Source organism: Macrotis lagotis, chromosome 1, assembly GCF_037893015.1.
Source record: "Macrotis lagotis isolate mMagLag1 chromosome 1, bilby.v1.9.chrom.fasta, whole genome shotgun sequence".
NCBI lineage: Eukaryota > Metazoa > Chordata > Mammalia > Peramelemorphia > Peramelidae > Macrotis > Macrotis lagotis.
In genome coordinates this window covers 777,576,172-777,597,687 of record NC_133658.1, presented here as the reverse complement: position 1 = coordinate 777,597,687, position 21,516 = coordinate 777,576,172, and the positions used below count along the sequence as shown (strand labels likewise).

The 21,516-nt window shown below is 35.2% G+C and overlaps 1 protein-coding gene across 3 annotated transcripts in view; it reads left to right on the top strand.

Annotated features, from left to right (window-relative positions):
• PDGFD (platelet derived growth factor D) overlaps positions 1–21,516 on the top strand; it is a 294,021-nt gene that overhangs the window by 170,537 nt on the left and 101,968 nt on the right. For 2 of the 3 annotated variants that reach the window (XM_074216573.1, XM_074216570.1), the window contains exon 2: positions 17,689–17,893. In XM_074216573.1, coding sequence (XP_074072674.1) covers positions 17,689–17,893 — 205 coding nt within the window. The remainder of the gene's footprint in view (positions 1–17,688; positions 17,894–21,516) is intronic. The other variant, XM_074216572.1, reaches the window with a different exon arrangement.

Below are 21,516 nucleotides of genomic sequence, written 5' to 3'. Positions count from 1 at the left end.
AGTTATTTACTGTAGCTATGATTGTTATTTTTTCTTTGAAAATGCAATTGAATAGGTTCTTTAACTTGTTAACGAACTTTTAAAAATAAAGATGTTCTCCTGGGAGGAAGAAAGATAATATGTAAATGAAACTTGTAAGAACTCTGACAGAAAGAGTGAAATCAGAGCAGGTTTTAGGAGGAAAATAATAATCTTGGTTTTTGAACAGGTTATGTTTGATATGCTATTGTTTCATTGGACTAGAGAACTCGAATGGAATCAAGGTGAAAGGTGGGTTTGAGGATCATTTTTAAACAGGAATGATCCTACCCATGATAGTGTGAAGGGATCTGAATTCAGCAAAAGAGTTAAAGGAATGGGGAATAGAAGTCAAGACAGAATGCTTCAAGTTTCCTTGGAGGTGTGTTGATGACAAAAATTATCCTTTGTTTCTTTCTCACCTAACTATGTAGAGCCCTGCCTTAAAATTTTCGTCTTTGTTATCTAGAAAAAAAGAAATTTTCTTTCACTCAGAAATCAAATACTTGCCAGTCCATGTTCTTTTTTTTAATTATCAAAGCATATTTGCTGAAGAGAGTAAAAAATGGAAAATGTAAAATTTTAGCTGTTCAAGTCACTTGGTCATTCTGGTGAAGTCTGAAACCCCTGCTTTGCTTGAGGTCTTTATCTAGGTGCCTTTATGTACAGGCACACCCAAGAGATATTTTAGAGATTCCAATTCACTTTACTTTTAAAATCATTAATGTGTGTGTGTGTGTGTGTGTGTGTGTGTGTGTGTGTCTATTTTGTTGTTGAGTTGTTTCAGTCATATCTGATTCTTTGTGACCCCATTTGGGATTTTCTTGGCAATGATACTGGAATGGTTTGCCATTTCCTTCTCTGGCTCATTTTATAGATGAGGAAACTGAGGCAAACTGGGTTAAGTGACTTGCCCAGGGTCACATAGCTAGTAAGTGTCTGAGGTCATATTTCAACTCAGGAAGATGAGTCTTCCTATCTCCAAGCTTGGCACTCTATCCATTGCACTAACTAGTTGCGCCAGAATGATTTTGTTTTAAATCACCTTTTTTTTTTCAAAATATATTTCACCCTCCCATATTGTTATTCCTGGTAACAAGGAGAGAGACAGAGACAGAGACAGAGACAGAGACAGAGAGAGAGAGAGGGAGAGAGAGAGAGAGAGAGAGAGAGAGAGAGAGAGAGAGAGAGAGAGAGAGAGAGAGAGAGAGAGAGAGAGAGAGAGAGAGAGAGAGAGAGATCCAAGGAATGCCAGGCTATAGACCAGTGGTGGCAAGCTCAAATAGAAATGGATCCATAGCAAACCACAAATGAACATTATCTTTGTTGTATTGTATTTATATTTATTTTGCCAAACATCTCCCAATTACATTTGAATCTGATTTGAACCTCACAATTTTGAAACCCTGGAAGCTGATGCCAAACACTCAAAACTTCAAAACTTCAGAGAAGCTTAAGGTTATGTGTTTTAGTTCTTTGTCAGTGAGAAGTTACAGCTGGTGTTTCAGAAAGAAAACGTCTTTCCCTTTCCCTGAGGTAATTAGGTGGCAGGTGTGGTTTCCATGGCTGCAGCCTCAGAGTTCTGTTGTACTCTTCCTGTATTATCTTTGGGGACAAGGAGAAAATGATGAGTGAACAAGATCTTTAGGCAAATTCTTAGATTTTCTCATTCATCTAGGTGCAGGATCAGCTAAGACTGATTAAAAGGAAATGTTGCCCAATATCAGTTTGACAGAGCAAGCCATTAAACTGACCCCAGACAATTCTTAGTAGAGTGAGCTGTATTAGAAAAGGCCAGCATCCCACATCCTGGTTCATGGTCTCTGCTTGGAAATTCCTTTCGAGAGGCTAACGAATGACCAGAATGGGACGCAAAAACATCATCTCACGATACAACAAGCTCTGAGATCATGAACATACGAATATATAATATGAACACATATATTGAAGTTGTTGAGTCATTTCAGTCGTGTCTAAATCTTTGTGACCCCATTTGGGATTTTCTTGGCAAAGATACTGAAATAGTTTTCTATTTCCTTCTCCAGCTCATTTACAGATGAGAAAACTGAGGCCAATAGGGTTGAATGACTTCACCAAGCTAGTAGATGTGTGAAGTTAGAGTTGAACTCATATATTCCTTACTCTAGGCTCTGTACTCTTTAATCTGCACCACTTAGCTGCCCACCCACATATGTATAGGTATGTATATGTGTGCATGTATATGTATATATATACATACATATAGATATTTGTGTGCATGAGTATGCATGTATACATATATATAAAAACACATGCTACAATTTATACTGCATGTATGTATGTTGTTCATACTGTAAAGTAAGTTCAAATATTTGGTTGAGTAGTCTGAGTTTCCAAATAAAAAAAGTTTAAAATTTTATTATAGAAACATAGACACTAGAAATATTGCTTTATTTGTCACACTTTCCTCTAGTGAAACAGCTGAATAGAAAGAAAATGCATTTTTATTGAGGTTTTGAATTCTGTCACATGGTTTTGAAATTGATAGTTAAAATCAATAAGATTTAGTTTAGCCTCCTGGCTGGGCATTTGATTTTCATGAAGGACTATGCTGTGTGTTTACTTTTAACTAAAAGTGTAAATGGAAATAGAAAATATGTGAATGTCTAAATTGATGGAGCATGCAAAACCCTCCAAGTACATCTTCATTTAGGAAAGTTTTCTAGCCTGCTGTGTGCATTTTAATTCTACTAGAATGTCTAGATATTTTGATTTATTCAGTTTTCATACCTATCAAGATTTTTGTTAGTCTGCATGTATCATTCCATTCAGTGTGGAGTCATTATCAATTAGAAAATTGTATTTTGAAAATTCAGAGTACTTTGTGCATTTGGAGGGGGGAGGGAAATAAGCATTTTCCTTTACGGCTTTAGAAAGAAAGGTTTTTTTTTCATATTCCTAATATACCCCATTCTTTAACCAATACCCTATACACCGGAAGCCTAAAAGAGCTCCAGGAAATAGTACTTAACAGATTTGGATCATTGATCAAGAAATACCTCCAAATTTCATATCCTCTGGTCTTGGAAAAGAATACTGGATTATCCATAATGTGTGAATTCTGTAGAAATAGTCACCATTACTTTCAATATGTTTCTACTCCCAGTAGAATGAACCATACACAAAATAGAAACCAAAAAATCCTGTTTTTAATATTCACTAAATATTCATAATTATTATCCCCTCCCCTGATTAATATTTTGTTATGTTATACATTTATTACATTCATATTTATATACATATACATATATTAATTTCTCATTCTAGTTTATATACTCCTTGGGAGCAGCCGGCCTATCATATTTAACTTTGTGTCTCTCCCAATGTCTAGTATAATGCAATACACAGAGAAGACATTTAATAATCATTGAAAGATTTTTTTTTAAGCTTGCTAGCTAGCTTTGAAATGATTTAGTGGGGAAATAAGCTTAACCCATTAGTACCTTTTCCATTTTGCTCCAGTGGATAGAATGCCAGACCTGGTATCAGGATAAAGCCCTAGACCTTGGGAGTCAGGGAGTCCTCCAGACATTCACTAGTTGTGTGACCCTGGGCAAGTCATTTAACCCTTTTGGCCTCAGATTCCTCATCTATCAAATGAGCTAGAAAAGGAAATGGCAAAGTACTCCAGTAACCTTTCCTAATGTCTAAAGCCAGATTTAAACTAGAGTCCTCTGGATTCTTGCCTGAGGCTTTATCTACTCTACCATGTAGCTCCCTTTAAAGGAATTCAGACACTAAGTTTTAGACTTCATTTCCTGTTTTCTATCAAGGCCCCTTGCTCTATCTTCACTATTTTTTCATGTCTGACAGATTTTTACCGATTTGCTTTGTTCTCACATAGCCATCTCTCACTGGACTGACATGAAGATAAAGAAAAAGTGAATTCTTTTTGGAATCTGTGTCCTGGGGGCTCCTTCAGTGCTTCAGTGTTCCATGATTTTGTCAGAGGGGAGATTTCCTCCATCAGTTCAGACTAGAGCATTCTATTAGTAGATGGTCTTAATGAGTTGCTATAGCAGAAGCCTTCATTACCTCATAGTCAGTCTTTTGAGAATATAATTGAATTGTTCTTGAAACAATGGATTGAATTTTGGGCATCAGGCCTATTCTTTATTTTATTTTATTTATTTAAGGCAATGGAGTTGGTACTTGCCCAAGGTCATACAGCTAGGCAATTAAGTGTCTGAGGTGGAATTTGAACTCAGGTCTTCCTGACTCCAGAGCCAGTGGTCTATCTACTAGGCCACCTAGCTGCCCCATTAAGCCTATTCTTAAAGCTTTTTGGTAAGACTTATTGTAGCTTTCTCTCTAGATTTTATGAGACCACAGTCCTCTTCATATCATGAAAAAGAATAGATAGTTCATGTTAATGAATAGAAAATATATGCACACTGAATCTAACTTTCCAGTGCTCAGAATTATGTAAATTGGGAGGTTTACATGGAATGAGGGAAGAAGTATTCATTCCACTTAAGTATTCATGGGAAACAATTCTCATGAGGAAGTTATCTCAATAAATATCAGTGACTAAGGTGAAAAGATGTATAGAGAATTTTAAAAATAACTTTAGAATACTGATCTTTCTTGATTGCAAAATCAAATAAATAACTAAACATTTATTGAAAAACTGTTGTATGCAAGATACTGTGAAAAGTAACAGGCAATATGAGGGCTGATCCTCAATTCAGAGCATAAAATTAAAAGGCAAAAACAAGCTTAAATGTAGCCTAATTGCCACTGTTACCACCATCCAGGCTATTAACTTATCAAGGGGATCATGGTTCAGATACAGGTTGCACTTAAAAAATGTTGCTCTGGTCTCTGCCAACTCTGATATGCTGTGATTCTGAGATAATACTTGCATTATCTACCTCACAAGGTTGTCATTAGGATTAATTAAGATAATATGTACAAACAATCCTTATACATTTCACAGTACTTTAGAAATATAAAATATTTTCATCTCCTATTATTAATGCCAAGTAAAGGGTACAGATAATAATTGGTTTTTTAGAAGATGGAGAGACTACTTAAGGCTAGGGTGGTCTGAGATATTTCCATGAGTGAAATTATTGAATTGACTAATATTGAATGAATGAGCTATTAAATTCCAAGTAGCCATCTCACACCAGGATTTATTAATGAAGGCAGGCAGTAATAGGAGCATAACATTATAGGAAATTCTTTGCAGGGTCACTACATTCTTCCATGGCTGCCAGGGTAGACATTTGTGTAGAAAGATACTGAAGCAAGTTCACTGTACATCAGAAAGATGGCAGCCTTATAGTTTATCTTGCAAAAATGCTGGGATGATTGTTCTATGGAACCTGAAGAAGACCAGAAGTCATATAATATAGTATAGTCTTCCACTCTGATGGTTGTTGAAATGGCCTCTAACCAGAGATATGCAGGCAAATAAATGTTCAACAACCAACTTGCTGGGGGAGACACACCTACCCACATAAAACACAACATCTCGATTTAATCTGCATTATTAATATTTTCTCTGGGGCAGCTAGGTGGTGTATTGGATAAAGCACCAGCCCTGGAGTCAGGAGTACCTGGGTTCAAATCCAGGCTCAGACACTTAATAATTACCTAGCCCTGTGGCCTTGGGCAAGCCACTTCACCCCATTTGCCTTGCAAAAGCCTAAAAAAAAAATCTCCAAAAAAAAATATATTTTCTCTATCATTTTCTCATATCTAGACAATCAAAAAAAAAAAAAACAATAAATCAAGCCCTGATCTGTAATATTTGCCAAATTTCTGAGGTGTAAATACTCATACTAAAATTTTAACCTGCAATTCCCAAGCTATCTCCAGACTTCTTGCCTGAGTCAATCTTGAATTGACTATAGTCTCCAGGGTAGATAGATTACCTAATTTCTGTATGATGTAATTGCAAAAATTTCATGTTTGCAATTCTTATCTATCACCTAAATAAACATTCATTAACAAGCATTTGTTGAACATCTACTATATATAATAGTGACCAATTCTGAGACTACAAAACAAAATGAAAAAACTCTATCCAATTTGAAAGAATTTACATTCATATATAAGAAGAGATAAGTGTCTTGTGACATTTTAAGGAGGATAATAGCACTAACAAAGACAGCAAGCAGAAAATGATTATCTGAGAAGATATCACAGGAGCTAAGCCTTGCAGGAAGGTTAGGATTTCAAGATGCATCCCAGCCTTTTCAAAGGAGGAGAAGAAAAAGAAGTAATATCATATTTAGAATAAGTTTCCAGATTATGGTTTGACTATAATATAGCGAGGGAGAAAGAAAATAGCATGCAAAATTCCTGGAAAGTTGGACTAGTCAGATTGTAAAAAGTTTTAAATGTCAAACTGAGGAGTCAGGTTTTTGTTTGTTTTGTTTTTTTAATCTTGGTCATGGAGAGGGATCACTGAAGTTTCTTTAGTAGGGGAGTGACTTAAATTTATGTTTAAAAAGATTATTTTAAGGGTGGTTAGGTGGCACAGTGGATAGAGCACCAGCCTTGGAGTCAGGAGTACCTGAAATCAAATCCGGTCTCAGACACTTAATAATTACCTAGCTGTGTGGCTTTGGGCAAGCCACTTAACCACATTTGCCTTGCAAAAACCTAAAAGAAAAAAAAAGATTATTTTGTGGCTGTACAGAAGATGAATTGGAAGGGGAAGAGACTATAAACTGGGAAAGTGTTTGAAGGAACTCATTGAAAAAATCCACTGGAGAGAAAGTGAAGGCCTGAGGTGAACATGTGAGTGGAAAGAAAAAGACAAATGTGAGAGATGTTGTACTGAGTAAAATCAATTAGACTTCAAAAGTGATCTGTAAGGGATGAGGAAAAAGGAAGAACCAAAGATAGTTCTGAAATCACAAACTTAGGTAACTGGAAAGGTGGTGTAAATTTCAGCAGAAATAGGAAATTGTAGAGCGATGAAGTGTGAGTTTGAGGGTTTTACTCAAACCCCATATCATCCCCATTGTCATCGTCATCATCATCATCACATATAGTTGTCTAACACTGTACAATTTGCAAAATACTTTTCAGATATTATCCTGTCTGGGATTCTAGACAGTTGCTTTATCAAAACCTGCACAGTAACAAGCTATACATAAAAAGGCATAATGCAAATTATACTAAACATATTAATAAGAAAAATACAAGGTACACAGACATTGTATATACTATTTCAGCTCCAAAAGGACTTCAGGGGCATTAAGGGCATTCATTAGGCTTTAAATTACATATAATGAATTTTTCTTTTGTGAAAGGAAATGTAAAGTAGTTGTCATGAGATGTGATTCATTTTCACTCTGCTTTTAGTTATTTAAGAACCAGACCTATATTCATTTTGACCAGGTAAATAATTCCATAATGTCACTTTTCAAGGTGACCCACCTCTAAAATATTGGTTAGACTTTTTCCATTACATGAAATCAGTCCTTTTATCTTCTTATTTACATGGAGACTTACAGATAAAAAAATGCAAAAAAGGCCCATCTACTGCTTTTCTTTCCTGCCTTCCCAAACAAGGTGGGGGGAGGGAAACTTACTGCCTATTGTAAGATCCTTATGAATAATATTTGGAGCATAATTACTCTCCAGGTAAAACAGTGAATCAAAAAGTATTTAGGATAATTTATCAAAAATACTTTCCCTAAAACTATTTATTATTTTGTGGGTTCATTTATTTAAAGAAAATAACATTCAACCTAGGGAATTATGGAGTGATTATCCTCCAAAAAATTGATCTGAGGTTACTATGTCAGGAAAAAATTTAAGAATCATCAACAGATGAAATTAGAGTCAAATAGATGGACAGTACCTGGACGAAGCATATGTCTCTGGATATATTACTCAAACCCACTCTACCAGCAGCCTATTCACATACCCCAGGTATGCCGCAATCTTAGAAGAAGTTTACTTATTTTCTTTTTTTGTGTCTGTAAGAAAATCTCTGCTTGAGAATTCCAAATAACTGCCTGATGACCTTTGCTCTTGAGTTTCTAGTCATAGAGTTGTAAACTTGTTTTGCTGGAGAAAATTTGATTATGAGTTCTGTGAAAATTGAACTCCCTTTAGCAGTTGTCATGCCAGGTGTTGGATGAAAATCCCTTAAATGAAATAAAATATGTCCCACTTAGAACGACAAAAATCATTTGGCTCATTGCTTCCAAACATCAGTACCTTGGGAAACATCAGGAAGAAGAATGTTGAATAAGCTTACAAGCAGATTTTAACCCATCTGTGTTGATAATGGCCTAATTTTCATCTTTCACAATTCCCTTGAAAAGTTACACATGGTGAGAACCTGACCCAATACTTTTTCAACCTAGGAGATAATTTATAGAAAAATTTTCTAATTAAATAAAACACAAAATAGAGTCTTGGGTTCTACCAAGATTGACCTATGTATTCTAGGATGAACTACAAGCCTCACTCTTTATCACAATGTCTTCCTTTTTGTTCTTTCTATTTTCTTTTCCTTCAAGTACTTATCAGAAAATGTTTCTTTATGTATGGCAGATAAATTCCTAGGTTTCAGAAGGGCTTTGTTATATTGCTGTTAGCATATGTGCCAGGTGCTAAGTGCTGATCTCAAGGCTAAGATGATCTCCCAGGTATCCCAGGGCACTTTCTAGTCCAACTATAATTTATAGTGTGTTGTAGTCATTATATATTTACTATCGTTATATATTGTATATTGCATATTTGTATAGATAAACACTTTCTCTCTGTGCTTATCCTTAAGGATAAGAGATATATTCTAATTATCATTATGTTTTCCTTCATTGTAGGTCCCTAATAGATGTTGAATGAATGAAGGAATTGGTTCGAACACTTAGTGATTAGCATTGTTGCTCTTTCCTCTAGATGAAAGTGCTAAGATTGTTTCAGTATGTATTAATAATCATAATATACACTATTCAATGTGCATAATAGAGAACTGGCCACTGTTACAACCTTGTGGGTTCAGTAACAAAATTTAGGCAAATGTGTGGACTGAGAACTAGTCAATCAGATGAAGGCATACATATATGACTCATTAAAGCTACCCAAAGATGTCACACTATAACTCCCCCATTGATATCCTTCCTTTTTTTCCTTTCTCTGTTGATCATCCCATATTCAGTATGATACATCTGGTATGGCCACATGGAAGGTAAGATGCACCATGAAGAGAAAATGTCTTTAGTGGAACCCTTTGACAATGACCATCTAATCCAAAAATTCCTGCAAAACTCTTAAGATATGTTTCTTGTCAACACCTCCCCATTTCCACCCCTGCAATGTTACCATGTCTAAAAAGCATCAACTTCATTCTTGACAATGAAATTGAATTTTATAAAACTTAACTCATGTTTTTGTCCTTTCTTTCCTAACCCTGTTAAAATGTGGGCTATTTTTAGCTTAATTCCAATTTTTTTTTTCAGTTGTGATTAAGAACTATAATTTTTTTTCTTTTAGCTTTTAAGATCTCTCTTCTCTCTTGATCTTTCCCTGCCTCCATTTCTTCTATATAATGAAACAAAAATTCCCAAGAAAATCATAAGCATTCGTTTTATATCTTTTTTTCAGTTTTCTCTTCTTCTAACCAGCTGGCCAAACCTATTGACATCATTTATCTATTTATTTGTTTGTTTGTTTATTCATTTGTTTAGTTTGATCAGGATCTACAGCAGCCATTTGGGGAAATAATATCTTTTTCAGTTGCTTAGAAAATGAATTTGAATAATAATAGTTCTTTTAAGCAATAGATCCAGGACAGAGAGCAGATTGAATAATAGGCACAATGTTAAACATCTTTAAATGTGACTATAGCTGATATTTATTTAGTGACATGATTTATGAAGTGTTTTGGATTTATGACCTTTCAAATGGGCATTATCCCCCTCTTTTTACAGATGAGGAAACTGAGAACAAGTGATTTCTAGGTGGGATGTAAAATCAAATTCTTTGCTCTACAATATACTTTTATTTATTTGGAAAACAAATTGCAAGGGGAGGCTAGGTGGTGCAGTGGATAGAGCACCGGCCCTGGATTCAGGAGGACCTAAGTTCAAATGTGACCTCAAACAATTAATAATTACCTAGCTGTGTGACTTTGAGCAAGTCACTTAACCTCATTTACTTGGGGAAAAAAAACAACAAAAAAAAACAAATTGCATCTTTGTTATGTGTCAATCCTATTCAAATTATTAATTGTTTAGAGGCACTGACCACATCTTACACTTTTGAATCTCCCACTGTATCTTGTGATGTAATGAAAAAAATAAGTGATATCATAAAAAAATCAAAAGAATCTTAATAAAAAGTTGAATTTCTTCATGTTGTAGAGGAAATAAATGAGTCCCAGAAGTTATTTGGTAAATTCACATACACAATTAATTGGTGTTGGACAGGTAAAAAACATCTGCCCCCCAAGAAGCATATATTCTAAGGTGACAATGAATTGTTATATAGAGTAGATAAAGTTAATCTGAAGGGGACTGAAAGAGGCTTGTAGAAGGTGGATTTGAGTCAAGTCTGTCTTCAAGAAGGAAGCCAGGAAAATTTAAAAGATTAAAGTGAAGGGAGAAAATATCCCTCTCAATTGGGGACAGTTAGTATAAAGACACAGAGATATTTTAGAGCAACTGCAAGTAAACTGGATCATGAATTGTGTGGGAGTAGGGTGGAAAAAGGTAGGAAGAGGTCAAGTTGTGAAGAGATTAAATACCAAACATAGGATTTTATATTTTTTAACCTGAAGGTAATAGGAAGACAATGCACTTCACTGAGCATGAGATGGAGAGATGCCTATAGGACATCCAGTTTGAGATGTTTAAATGACAACTGAGATTTATGACTATAGCTCAGTAGGAAGACTAAGGCTGAATATATATCTGGGAGTCATCTATGTAGAAATGATAATTATCCCCAGGGGAACTGATGGGATCACCAAGGCAGTGGAAAGTGTGAAGTAGTAGATGCTTAATAATTGATTGGTTGAAAGAAGTTGGCCCAGAGAGTCATGGTGAACACCCATAATTAAAAGATATGATATACATAAAGAATCATGAAAGAAGACTGAGAAAGAACCATCAAAGAAATGAGAAAAAAAACCAGGAGAGAGCAGTACCATGTAAACTCAAAGAGGAGAGAGTGAGTAGGGATGATGGTGGTGGCAATTTGGAGAATTTATGATAGGTTGTCAAAATGATCACTATTTCATCTAAGACTCAAGTAGAGGAGCTAATAAAGGAATTCTTACTGAAATAAGATGAAGAGACCTTACAAAAGAAGGTGGGAGATGGGGGTGCCATGGGAGGCATGATGAGAGACAAGAGCATTTTGATAAAGCAATATGGGGAGGATAGTGAATCAAGGTCTTTTCCAGGTTTAAATCTTTGAGTAGATGATCCTCCCAACCAGACTCTAACTTCATCTGCCTAACTGAGCCAAAGTAAGTGTCATCTGTAGCAAAAGGCAACACAAGAAATCTGATTCAGTATCCCCACCACCACCACCACCCTTCTTATGAACAATGGAAAGCAGGTTGCTAAAAGGTTGGATGAGGGTGCAAGATGCCTTTCCTATGAGGTGGAAAGAGAACTAAGGCTTGCTCCTTTCCAAATGCATTTGTTTAACAATGAAACAAGTCATATATGTGTATATACATATGTGTTTACACACTATATGTGTGCATATTATATGCACATATATTCACCAATATGTGTATGTATGCCTATATTGTGGCATATGGGTATATGTATTTTGAGTTCACCACAAGTTGGGGACCAGTTTTTAGAGGCAGTGTGTTATCAGCTTTCCTGATCTAGTAATAGGCTGAATAAAACCTAGAAACATGTGCTCTGTAGTCCCTTTGTATTAGGCACGTGGGTTTCTGAGTTGTTTCTCTGCCTTTACCCCACAATTCTTCTGTATTATAGCAACCTGTTATAGGGTCTTTAAATGAAATTATAGACAAAAATGCTTTTTAATGGATTTTTATGCTGGTTAAAGGTTTTCCTTTGTTCCTTAAAGTGTCATAGTTAGAATTATACTCTTTGCAGAGGGATAGATAATAGGATAGCTTTTCATTTCATTTCTTCTTAGACCTTGCTTCTCTAGGGATAGGATACTGTCGAGGATCTGTTTGAAATTGAGTTTGCTTTTACATAATAAAATTTAGACCTTTTTCATTTCCATTTGTCACTAGAAAATTTTAAGTAGATGTCTAATATTCCCTCTTAATTGAATCCACAGCATAGATTTTGAATCTTACCACATCAACTTCAAGAACTTCCCTAATTTATGACATAATCTTTTCAGTGAATCCCCATTATATAGCTATTGGCTGGAGAAGGAGTCTCAGAGAGAGTAAGGAATACTTGATGTTAAAGACTGTATTTTTGTATCTTACTTTTAGCTACAATCTAATACAGAAGTTTATATGCTGTTCTCTTTCTTCTTTATTATTATTCTCCTGCTAAGAATAGTGGAGAGTTATATTCAATGTAAACAGTGTTATTCGGGAGTTCAAGTAGATCATGAATAGCAGAGACTCTAAAATTGCTTTTATGGAAGGAAGAATCACATTTAGTTATTCTCTGTATTCTCTGTATAGTATTCTGTGACTTTGGGGAGTTGTCAGATTTTGTTTGTAAAATAAAATAAAACTCAAGGGCCAGATAAATCAGGGGGACTTGTGAAAGACTATATAGCATGTTACCTCTCATTTGGTTCACATCCAAGGTCTGAAGTTAACACCACCTTTCTTCGGTGTTCCATTAGGAAAGAATTATAAGTCTTAACCTTAGTGCACAGGATGAAATCACAACATAAAGATCAAAATGCCATTACATGTGGCATGTGAGTTAATAGCTTTTAAGAAGAAGTCAGCGAAAGATAATGTAGAGCAAGAATAAGTCACTCTCTTCATTCTAGGCATCACTGAAATGGCTCTCAGTAGCTGTCAGTGACCTCCTAATTGCCAAGCTCAATAGCTTTTGCTCTATTCTTCTTCTCCTTGGTCTCTTTGCTCTATTTGTTACTACTGACCACTTTTCTCCTGGTTTTCAAGAAACTCTCCATTTTGACTCTTTTGTGTCCTCTGTCCCCTACTACTTCCATACTTCCTTCACTCTGTAATCTAAGGTACATGTGCAAACCAATTTACTGTTACTTTTGGTAACAAATGCAATAGAACTACTGATGCATCTTCCATCTTTGAAGTAAAGCAATGAAATTTTATTAATCAAATGAATGGAAACTTTAGTTTTTCTTATCTAATAAACAATACAAATAGCCCCTCCAGGAGCAAAGAACCCAACACAACTTCGTATGTCTCCCTTCAAGATGGTTGATTAGAAAGTTGGAAGATTTCATTCATAATTATCCTTAAGTGAACATGGGAAATGTTTGATTTTCAATTGTGGGGGGAATAGGAGCTTACCTCAGTTGTGATCTAAGGTCAAACTAAAGGCAAGGAGTTTCTAACGAATTTCTTATCGTTTTAGTTGGTTTCATCCAAATTCTGCTTGATAATCAATAACATAACTTGTCTATCAATTAATTTGATTGATGCATGATAGCATAAACTAATGATGAGTTTATTTACCAAGTTTTCCCCATTGCTAGTTTGACCTATTGGGGTTTTCATGTATTTACCAGATATTTATAGACACAGTCATGTTGATTATATATGCTCACCTTAAACCTGAAAGAGAAGAATATTGTGACCTATCTGCATTTTCATGTATTTACCAGATGTTTATAGACACATACATGTTGATTACTATATCTCACATATGCTTACTTTAATATTGAAAAAGAAAACTTATGAAAAGCAAACATCAAAACACATCATCATAAATGATGGTTTAAATGGAGTTAAATGAAAACAACAAAGATGGTCTTATTATATCCCTAAGGCTCCATCATTGACCCCTATCCCTGTAGTCAGTCCTTAAAGCCTATTATATTTATTGAAATTTTTCATAACTAGTCATTTGTCTCCACTTTACATTGCTCCCACTCTAATTCAGGCCATTAAAAAACCTTGTCCCTAGATATAATAGCTAGATTCTTTTCCCTTAGATTCATCTTGAATATAGCTGCCAAATGAGTTTTCCCCAAAAATATTACTTTCATTATATTATTTTCCTGGTCTGGAGCCATCAAGTGTATCCCTAGTTCCTACCCCATTGAATTCTAACCTTCTTTTTCTCTTGAAAAATTCTTTATTATTAAACGTTTTTTTCCCCATTCCACCTACACAGTAACTGTGACACAGTAAAAATACAGTGAACTAGGCTCATTAAAAGACTTAAATTCTTAGCTTGGCTTTGTTCCTAATAACATTAATTAGGAGCCTAAGTTTTGTTTTTAGTAAAATTATGATCTTAGATTAAAACTATAAGATACTCTAGAAATTATCTGATCATCTAGGATTCTGAGTTTATCACCCACTATTTCATTAGGCTATTCCTCTGTTGCAGTTAGGACAGAATTATCTTTATTACATAAATACCTAACAAATACCTCCTTTTCATTTATGTACTTTTTCCTTTTTATTCTTCTTGCTGGGAATGCCTGTCATCTTCCCCCTGCTATCTGTCCAGATCTGATTCCATCTTCAAGTAAACATTATTGCATACAGAATTAAGTTTAATGCACACAACAGGTAACCCAAATCAGCCTAGTGTAATTACAATAGTCCTAATTCCTACAGTACTTATATATGGGTGAATTTGGCACTTAATTATCTGCTGCCATTTTTGATGTTTACCTGAGCACCATCTATCCAAATTTCTTTCCTTCACTTAGATTCTCTAGTGTGTATGACTTGATATATCCAAGTCATTAACAAATTTGAGCTTCATTTTGTAAATGAGACAAAAAGTATAGCATAAAATTCGATGGGGTTTCAAATCCCAACTCTGTCATTTTCTTCCTTTGGGATCTTGAGCATGCCACACCTCTCTATCATCAGTTTCCTTGTTTGTAAAATGAGGGGATAGTACTAAAAGACTTCCAAAGTCCATTGAAGGCCAAATTATATGAATTCGTGATCAAGAAACATTAAGATCTTCTTCAAGATGATACAGTTTCCTAGGTGGTAGAATGCAGGTTGGAATGTAGATTATTTGGTCTGTTGTGTAGATAATAATCTTAATCATAGTTAACATTTATATAGCACCTAAATGTGTTAAGCTCTGTGCTAAAGGCTTTACAAATATCCTCTCCTTTGATCCTCATAACTCTGGGAGGAAGCTGCTATTATTATGCCCATTTTACAGATGAAGAAATGGAAACAAACAGATGAAGTGATTTGCCCATGGTCAGGCAACTAGGAAGTGTCTGAATCTGGATTTGAATTCAAGCCTTCTTCACTCTCGACTCAGCTCTCTAGCCACTGATCTTCCTTGCTTATCATTCGGATAGGTACTCAACATAGAAATCAGAACTGAGTTTGAATTGCTTCTCTGCCACTAGTTCTTTTGCCCTGGATAAGTTAACCTCTCTTGACCGAGGTTTCTTCATCTGTAAAATGAGGATAATAATATCTAAAGCACTTCCCTATAAAGTAAGGTGAAGTTCAAATGAAAGAATGTGTGCAAAATACTCTGTACACCTTAAAATGATGTGTAAATATTATTATTATTATTATTATTATTATTATTATTATTATCAGCAGGACCAACACCACCCTCATAATTCCATACATTTATGTTGGCTCAACTAGTTGACTGATTAGCTTGTGGAAAACCCATCAGAAATGTCCAGTAGTTCAGTAGTTCTCTACCCTTGAAACTCAAGAGACTGTCCATCTGTTATTTTTAATCGGGAGGGGGGGAAAAGAAAAAGGCAAAATATTGTCTGGCATAAAATCTCCTCAACATGGTGAAGAAGAGAAAGTTTCTTTTGCCAAGACAGTAAAAGGTGTTAGGGTGGATTGCAAAACAAATCTTATTAGCCTGAGGTAGGGAGGAATAAGTCATCACTTATTCAAAAATCATGATTCTTTACCATGCCTGCTTCTCTCCCACTGAGTTCAGATTGATAAATGAACTTTAAGGTATCAAGCAGAGAATTTATCAAGAATAGGAAATTTCAGATAACTGCCAAGTTTAAGAGATACTTTAAACTAAATTTCTTCCCAGCTTCTAACTTTATCTTCTTTATGTTATTTAGGAGGGACATAGATAGTGAGGTATGGCAGAGACAAAATTGACTTTACATTCAAGAGTAGATTATAGAAACCCTTCCTTTCACTACCTCTAGCCTCAGACCACTAATAATAGCAACTTAAGCCTAATTGGTTCATGATCATTGGCATTTGAACAACTTTTTTCCTCCAGATTGCAATTATAGTCAGTCCTAAGTATGATTGTTATTTTTGTGGTTTTTCTTTCTATAGCATTATCAGGTTTATGAAGTATTTTATATACATTGTCTCATCTAATATCTATCACACTTAAGAGGTTTTGTCTGTTATCCCCATTTTACAGAAGACAAGGTTGTGGCTTAAAAAAATTAAGTGACTTAAAAAAGGTCGCACAACCTGTAACTAACATTTGAATCTGAATTGAAATTTGAACATGCAAAAATTCATTGTATGTTAAATCTAAACACACTCTGTTAATGTTGACTCTTCATGACCCATTTGGGTTTGTCTTGGCAAAGATATTGGAGTGGCTGTCACTTCCTTCTCCATTTATTTTACACATAAGCAATTGAGATAAACAAGGCTAAGTGACTTGCCCAGGATCTAATAATTAACGTCTGAATATTTGAACTCAGGAAGATGTCTATCCTGACTTCCGCCCAGAACTCTATTCTCTGAGCCATCTAGTTGCCCATACAAAAGCACCCTGGACATTTTCAACCTCCTCATTTTGTAGATAAAGCAAAAGGAGAAATTGTGGTATAATGAAATGATCACTCTCCTCCCCTGCCCTTTTCTTTTGATCCATCTTCTCCCCCTCTCTTCACTTCTTTGCCTCTCCTCCTCTCCAATCTGCTCTGTCAGTATAGGTATTCAGGGATTGGCATTGAATGGCCACCTTATTGAGAAACTAAAAAATCCCTATAAGTCAAAAATATAAAAAAAAATCTGGAGAATGGGAGGAGAGAAGGGAAACTAATGGAATAAAAATAGCAGTAAGTGAGTTGTTAATGACTTTGGGGATAAACTTTATCTAGTTTTAATTTTCAGACACCATCAAATGCTCTAAAATCCTTTGACTATTTGTGACACAGAGAGCAGTCCAAACAAATGTCTGCCCATTTTTAGACCATGGAAAATATGGTGAATGAATCATTTGGAATTATCTGAATATTTACAATTCCCACAGGCAATAACCTTAGATAGATATAACTGATATTGCTTTCTCTGCGATGAATTTAGACATCTAAATTAAGATGTGGTTGGAAATCAATGTTGACTTTAGGAAGCAGTATAAGAAGCAGAAATGAGAGGACTCCTTAATTTCTTCAACCTCAAGTCTCTTCTTGAACTTGAACCTGTGATTTTAAAAAATGTGAATATGTTCTGTATAAACTGTTGCTGTTGTTTTTTTTTTTATTTTGCTTTCCTATAATTGGAACATCATACTAATTTCTACAAGTTGTGATTACTAACAGCCGGCAATCACCTCACAGACTTGTACCGAAAAGAAGAGATGATCCAGGTGATGGGAAATGGCATCATACAGAGTCCTCGATTCCCTAACAGCTACCCCAGGAATCTATTACTCACATGGAGGTTACAATCCCAGGAGAAAACCAGGATACAACTGGCTTTTGATAATCAGTTTGGATTGGAGGAACCAGAAAATGATATCTGCAGGTAAGTGGAAAAAGCAATTCCAAACTCGATTCTGAAATTGGAAGCCCAAGGATCATATGGTTTATGGTTGGTAGACCATCTAGTCTAAATCCTTCATTTTTAAAAAATTGGTGATGAAACTGAAGCTCAGAAAAGTAAAGTAATTTGACCAAGGTCACACACATAATAATTTGAAAAGCTAGAGTGTGCAACCAGGTCTTCTGATTTCAAATTCAGGATTTTTATGCCACTAAAACAAAACAAAACTGGCAACACCAGCAAAATCCAATATCCTTTTTTGATCTTATGAACAAATGTAATTCTCAAACCTAGAGTTTGTTTATTTGGGGGGGGAGTTTTTTGGTCATTATTGTTGTTAGTTTTATGTTTAAGTTTCAGTACTTGTGATATATTACAAGAATTGGAAAATAGTATGGGAATCACTCAGTGTAGTGGAATGAGTGAGAACCTAAAGATTCTCTGATTTTCATCAGGTTTTATGACTTCTTCAATGGAAGGAAATCTAAAGACAGTAATCATTTCTCTTTATGAAACTAGATTTGCAAACTATGGAAGATCTTGTTGTTGTTCAGTCGTTTTTCAGTGGTTACCCCAATGGGGTTTTCTTGGCAAAGATACAGAGTCGTTTGCCAGTCCCTTCTCCAGCTCATTTTATAAGTGAGGAAACTTGCCCAGGATCTTGAAGAAAAGCCCATGACATCAGGGAGGTGATGCCATGGCATGCAGGTAAATTGGTTTTGAGTGAGATGCTGCTGTGCTAAGTCACCAACCTCACTTTCTCCTCTGGAATCATCTAGTTTCAATGACCAGATATGGGTCAGGATGACTGGAGATGGTCCTCCATGGAACGGGAGACATTAGCTTCTTAAGCTGTCTTTCCTAGTTGATAGTTTAACTTTTTGCAACACCCAAATTGTCTTAGATTTGGACTCAAGAAGATAAGTCCTTTTTGATCTTAGACCTGACACTCCATCCACCATACCACATTACCTGCCCATATAATATCTCACTTTCTAAATAATGGAGCCATAGAGTTTTCTGTAACATTCAGGGACCTGCCATAGGATAACTTTTATTTACTCAAAGGCTCTATTCTGGGTTATCTCCTTTTTTTCTCACTACACTATTTCATATGTGATCTCATATCTCTTATAGATTTAAGTAATTAATCAATGCAAGTGATTATTAGATTTATTTATCCATACTTAAGACCACCAGTCATTCTCCAATATATCAAATTGAATATCCTGCAAATGTCTTGTTTACCTGTTGTCTTCAGCATTACACAATGACTTCCTTGAGAGGAAGGACTATTTTCTACCCTTTCTTGCATTTCCAATGCTTAGTATTGGAAAGGGTAGAAAATAGTATAGTGTATGGCACTTAACTGGTGTTTAATGAATATTTCTATTTTTTAATGGTTTTTGTGGAACTTAAATACCCTAGAACTAAATTGTAATCACACAAAGTAATGGGATTTCCCTACCTTTGTGGGGGGGGGGGGAATGGTGGCTGTCCCTGCTGCATTTCTTGACCCCAGACATGTATAAGCTCACAGACATGTAAAAGGAGGAAGTTGGGAAAACCCCATAGCTCATATGATCCTCAAGTGATATTTTTTTCACATTCTCCTTCTTAGGCCAGCAGTAAGGAATTGGGGTGGGGGGGAGATGGGGGGGGATTTTTTTTTGCTGTGGTCTGTTTGTCTTATTTTTTTAGCATATTTAATGTACACTGTGAGGTGGTTGATTTTTTTATTGTTTGTTCATAGTATCTTGTTCTTTTAATTAGCATTTATAGGACTTGGAAAAGGACTTTTTGGTACTTTACTGCCCACACTTGTTCTGCATTACCAATGAACTACTGAACAGTTAAACCATTTCAGCAGGCTTATCTTCCTGTGAATAATAAAAGCTAGGTGTCTCAAATTTGACTGTCCTTTGTTGCATGATTATAATACAGACAGTTTTTATTGTGCTCCTCTTTTTCTGAGAATAACAGCAGTGACTATTATTTTCTGGGACTACAGAGGGTAATGTATAGCAAGATGAAAAGAATAATGTACACAAGAACAGTAAGTTCTTATTTACATAGAAAATAAATAGGGCCAACCTTGAGGCTTTTGTCTATCTTGTAGCAATTTTCTTTATTATTTTGGGGGGAAAGAGAAGCAAGAAGACAGGGAATGATCATGAATTCCCAGTGTTTCAAGGGATTTGTGGCTTTGATATGGGTATTAACTTTAAAAATGTAGATTCTGACCAATCCATGTCTGTACATCGTATGTGATTGCTTGTCCATGTTTTCCCATAGATATGACATGGAGAGTCCTCTTAGTATGTTGGTGCTCTTCTCTTTTAAGCAGCTATTAAAATAGTGATGTGGCATGAAACTCAAGTCATTTTTGTTGAGTTAAATTTTATTCTTTTTATTGTTTTTATTTTATTTTTATTGATGTTTTACTTTTCCAAAAATAGTATGAAATTTTTAACATTCATACACATGCCAATGCATATTTCTAAGTTACAAAATTTCCTTCAGCCCTCCCTTCTCACCCTCCTTTCCTCAATGGTGAAGAGTCAGGTTAATATTACACTTACACATTTCTGTTAAGAACGTTTACAGTTTAGCTATTTTTGGTATCAGGAGTTAGGATTAAAGAAAAGAAATACGTGAGAGATATGTTTCTTAAAAAACTTGAATGTAGTGTTGTTCATCATATTCTGAACAATATTTTGTTTTGCTTTGTTTAATTTTTCTTCCTCTGGATGAAGATAGCATTGTCCATAACTCTGAACTGCTGAGAGCAGCTGCATCCATCAGAGTTGATCATCTGGCAATGTTCTTGTTAATGTGTACATTGTTGTCTTTGTTCTGCTCCCTTCACTCAGCATCAGGTCCTGTAACTCATTCCATGCTTTTCTAGAGTCTGACCATTTATGGTTTCTTATAGAACAATAGTATTCCATAGTATTCAAGTACTATAACTTGTTTAGCCATTCCCCAATTGATGGTCATCCCCCAATTTCCAATTCTTAGCCACTACAAAATGTGCTGCTATGAATATTTTGAAACATATGGGATTTTTCCCATATGTTATGAATTCTTCTGAATATAGACCTAGAATTGGAATTGCTGGGTCAAAGGGAAGAAACATTTTTATTGCTCTTTGGGAATAGTTCCATATTGCTCTCCAAAATGGTTGGATCCATTCAAAACTCCACCAGCAATGCATCAATGCCCCAATCTTCCCACAACCTCTCCAATATTGATCCTTTTCCCTTTTTGTCATCTTAGCCAATCTGATAGGTATGAGGTGATTCCTCAGAGTTGTTTTAATTTTCATTTATCTAATCAATAAGGATTTGGAGTATTTTTGTCATATGATTATATATAGCTTTAATTTCTACATTTGCAAATTATCTATTCACATTCCTTTAACTATTTATCCATTCGGGAATGACATGCAACATTACAGATTTGATGCGGTTCTCTATATATTTAAGAAGTAAGACCTTTATCAGGACTCCCAGTTGTGAAAATTGTTTCTCAGCTTTCTGCGTTTCTTCCAATTTTGGTAGCACTGATTATATTAGTGCAAAACTTTTTTATTTAATATATTC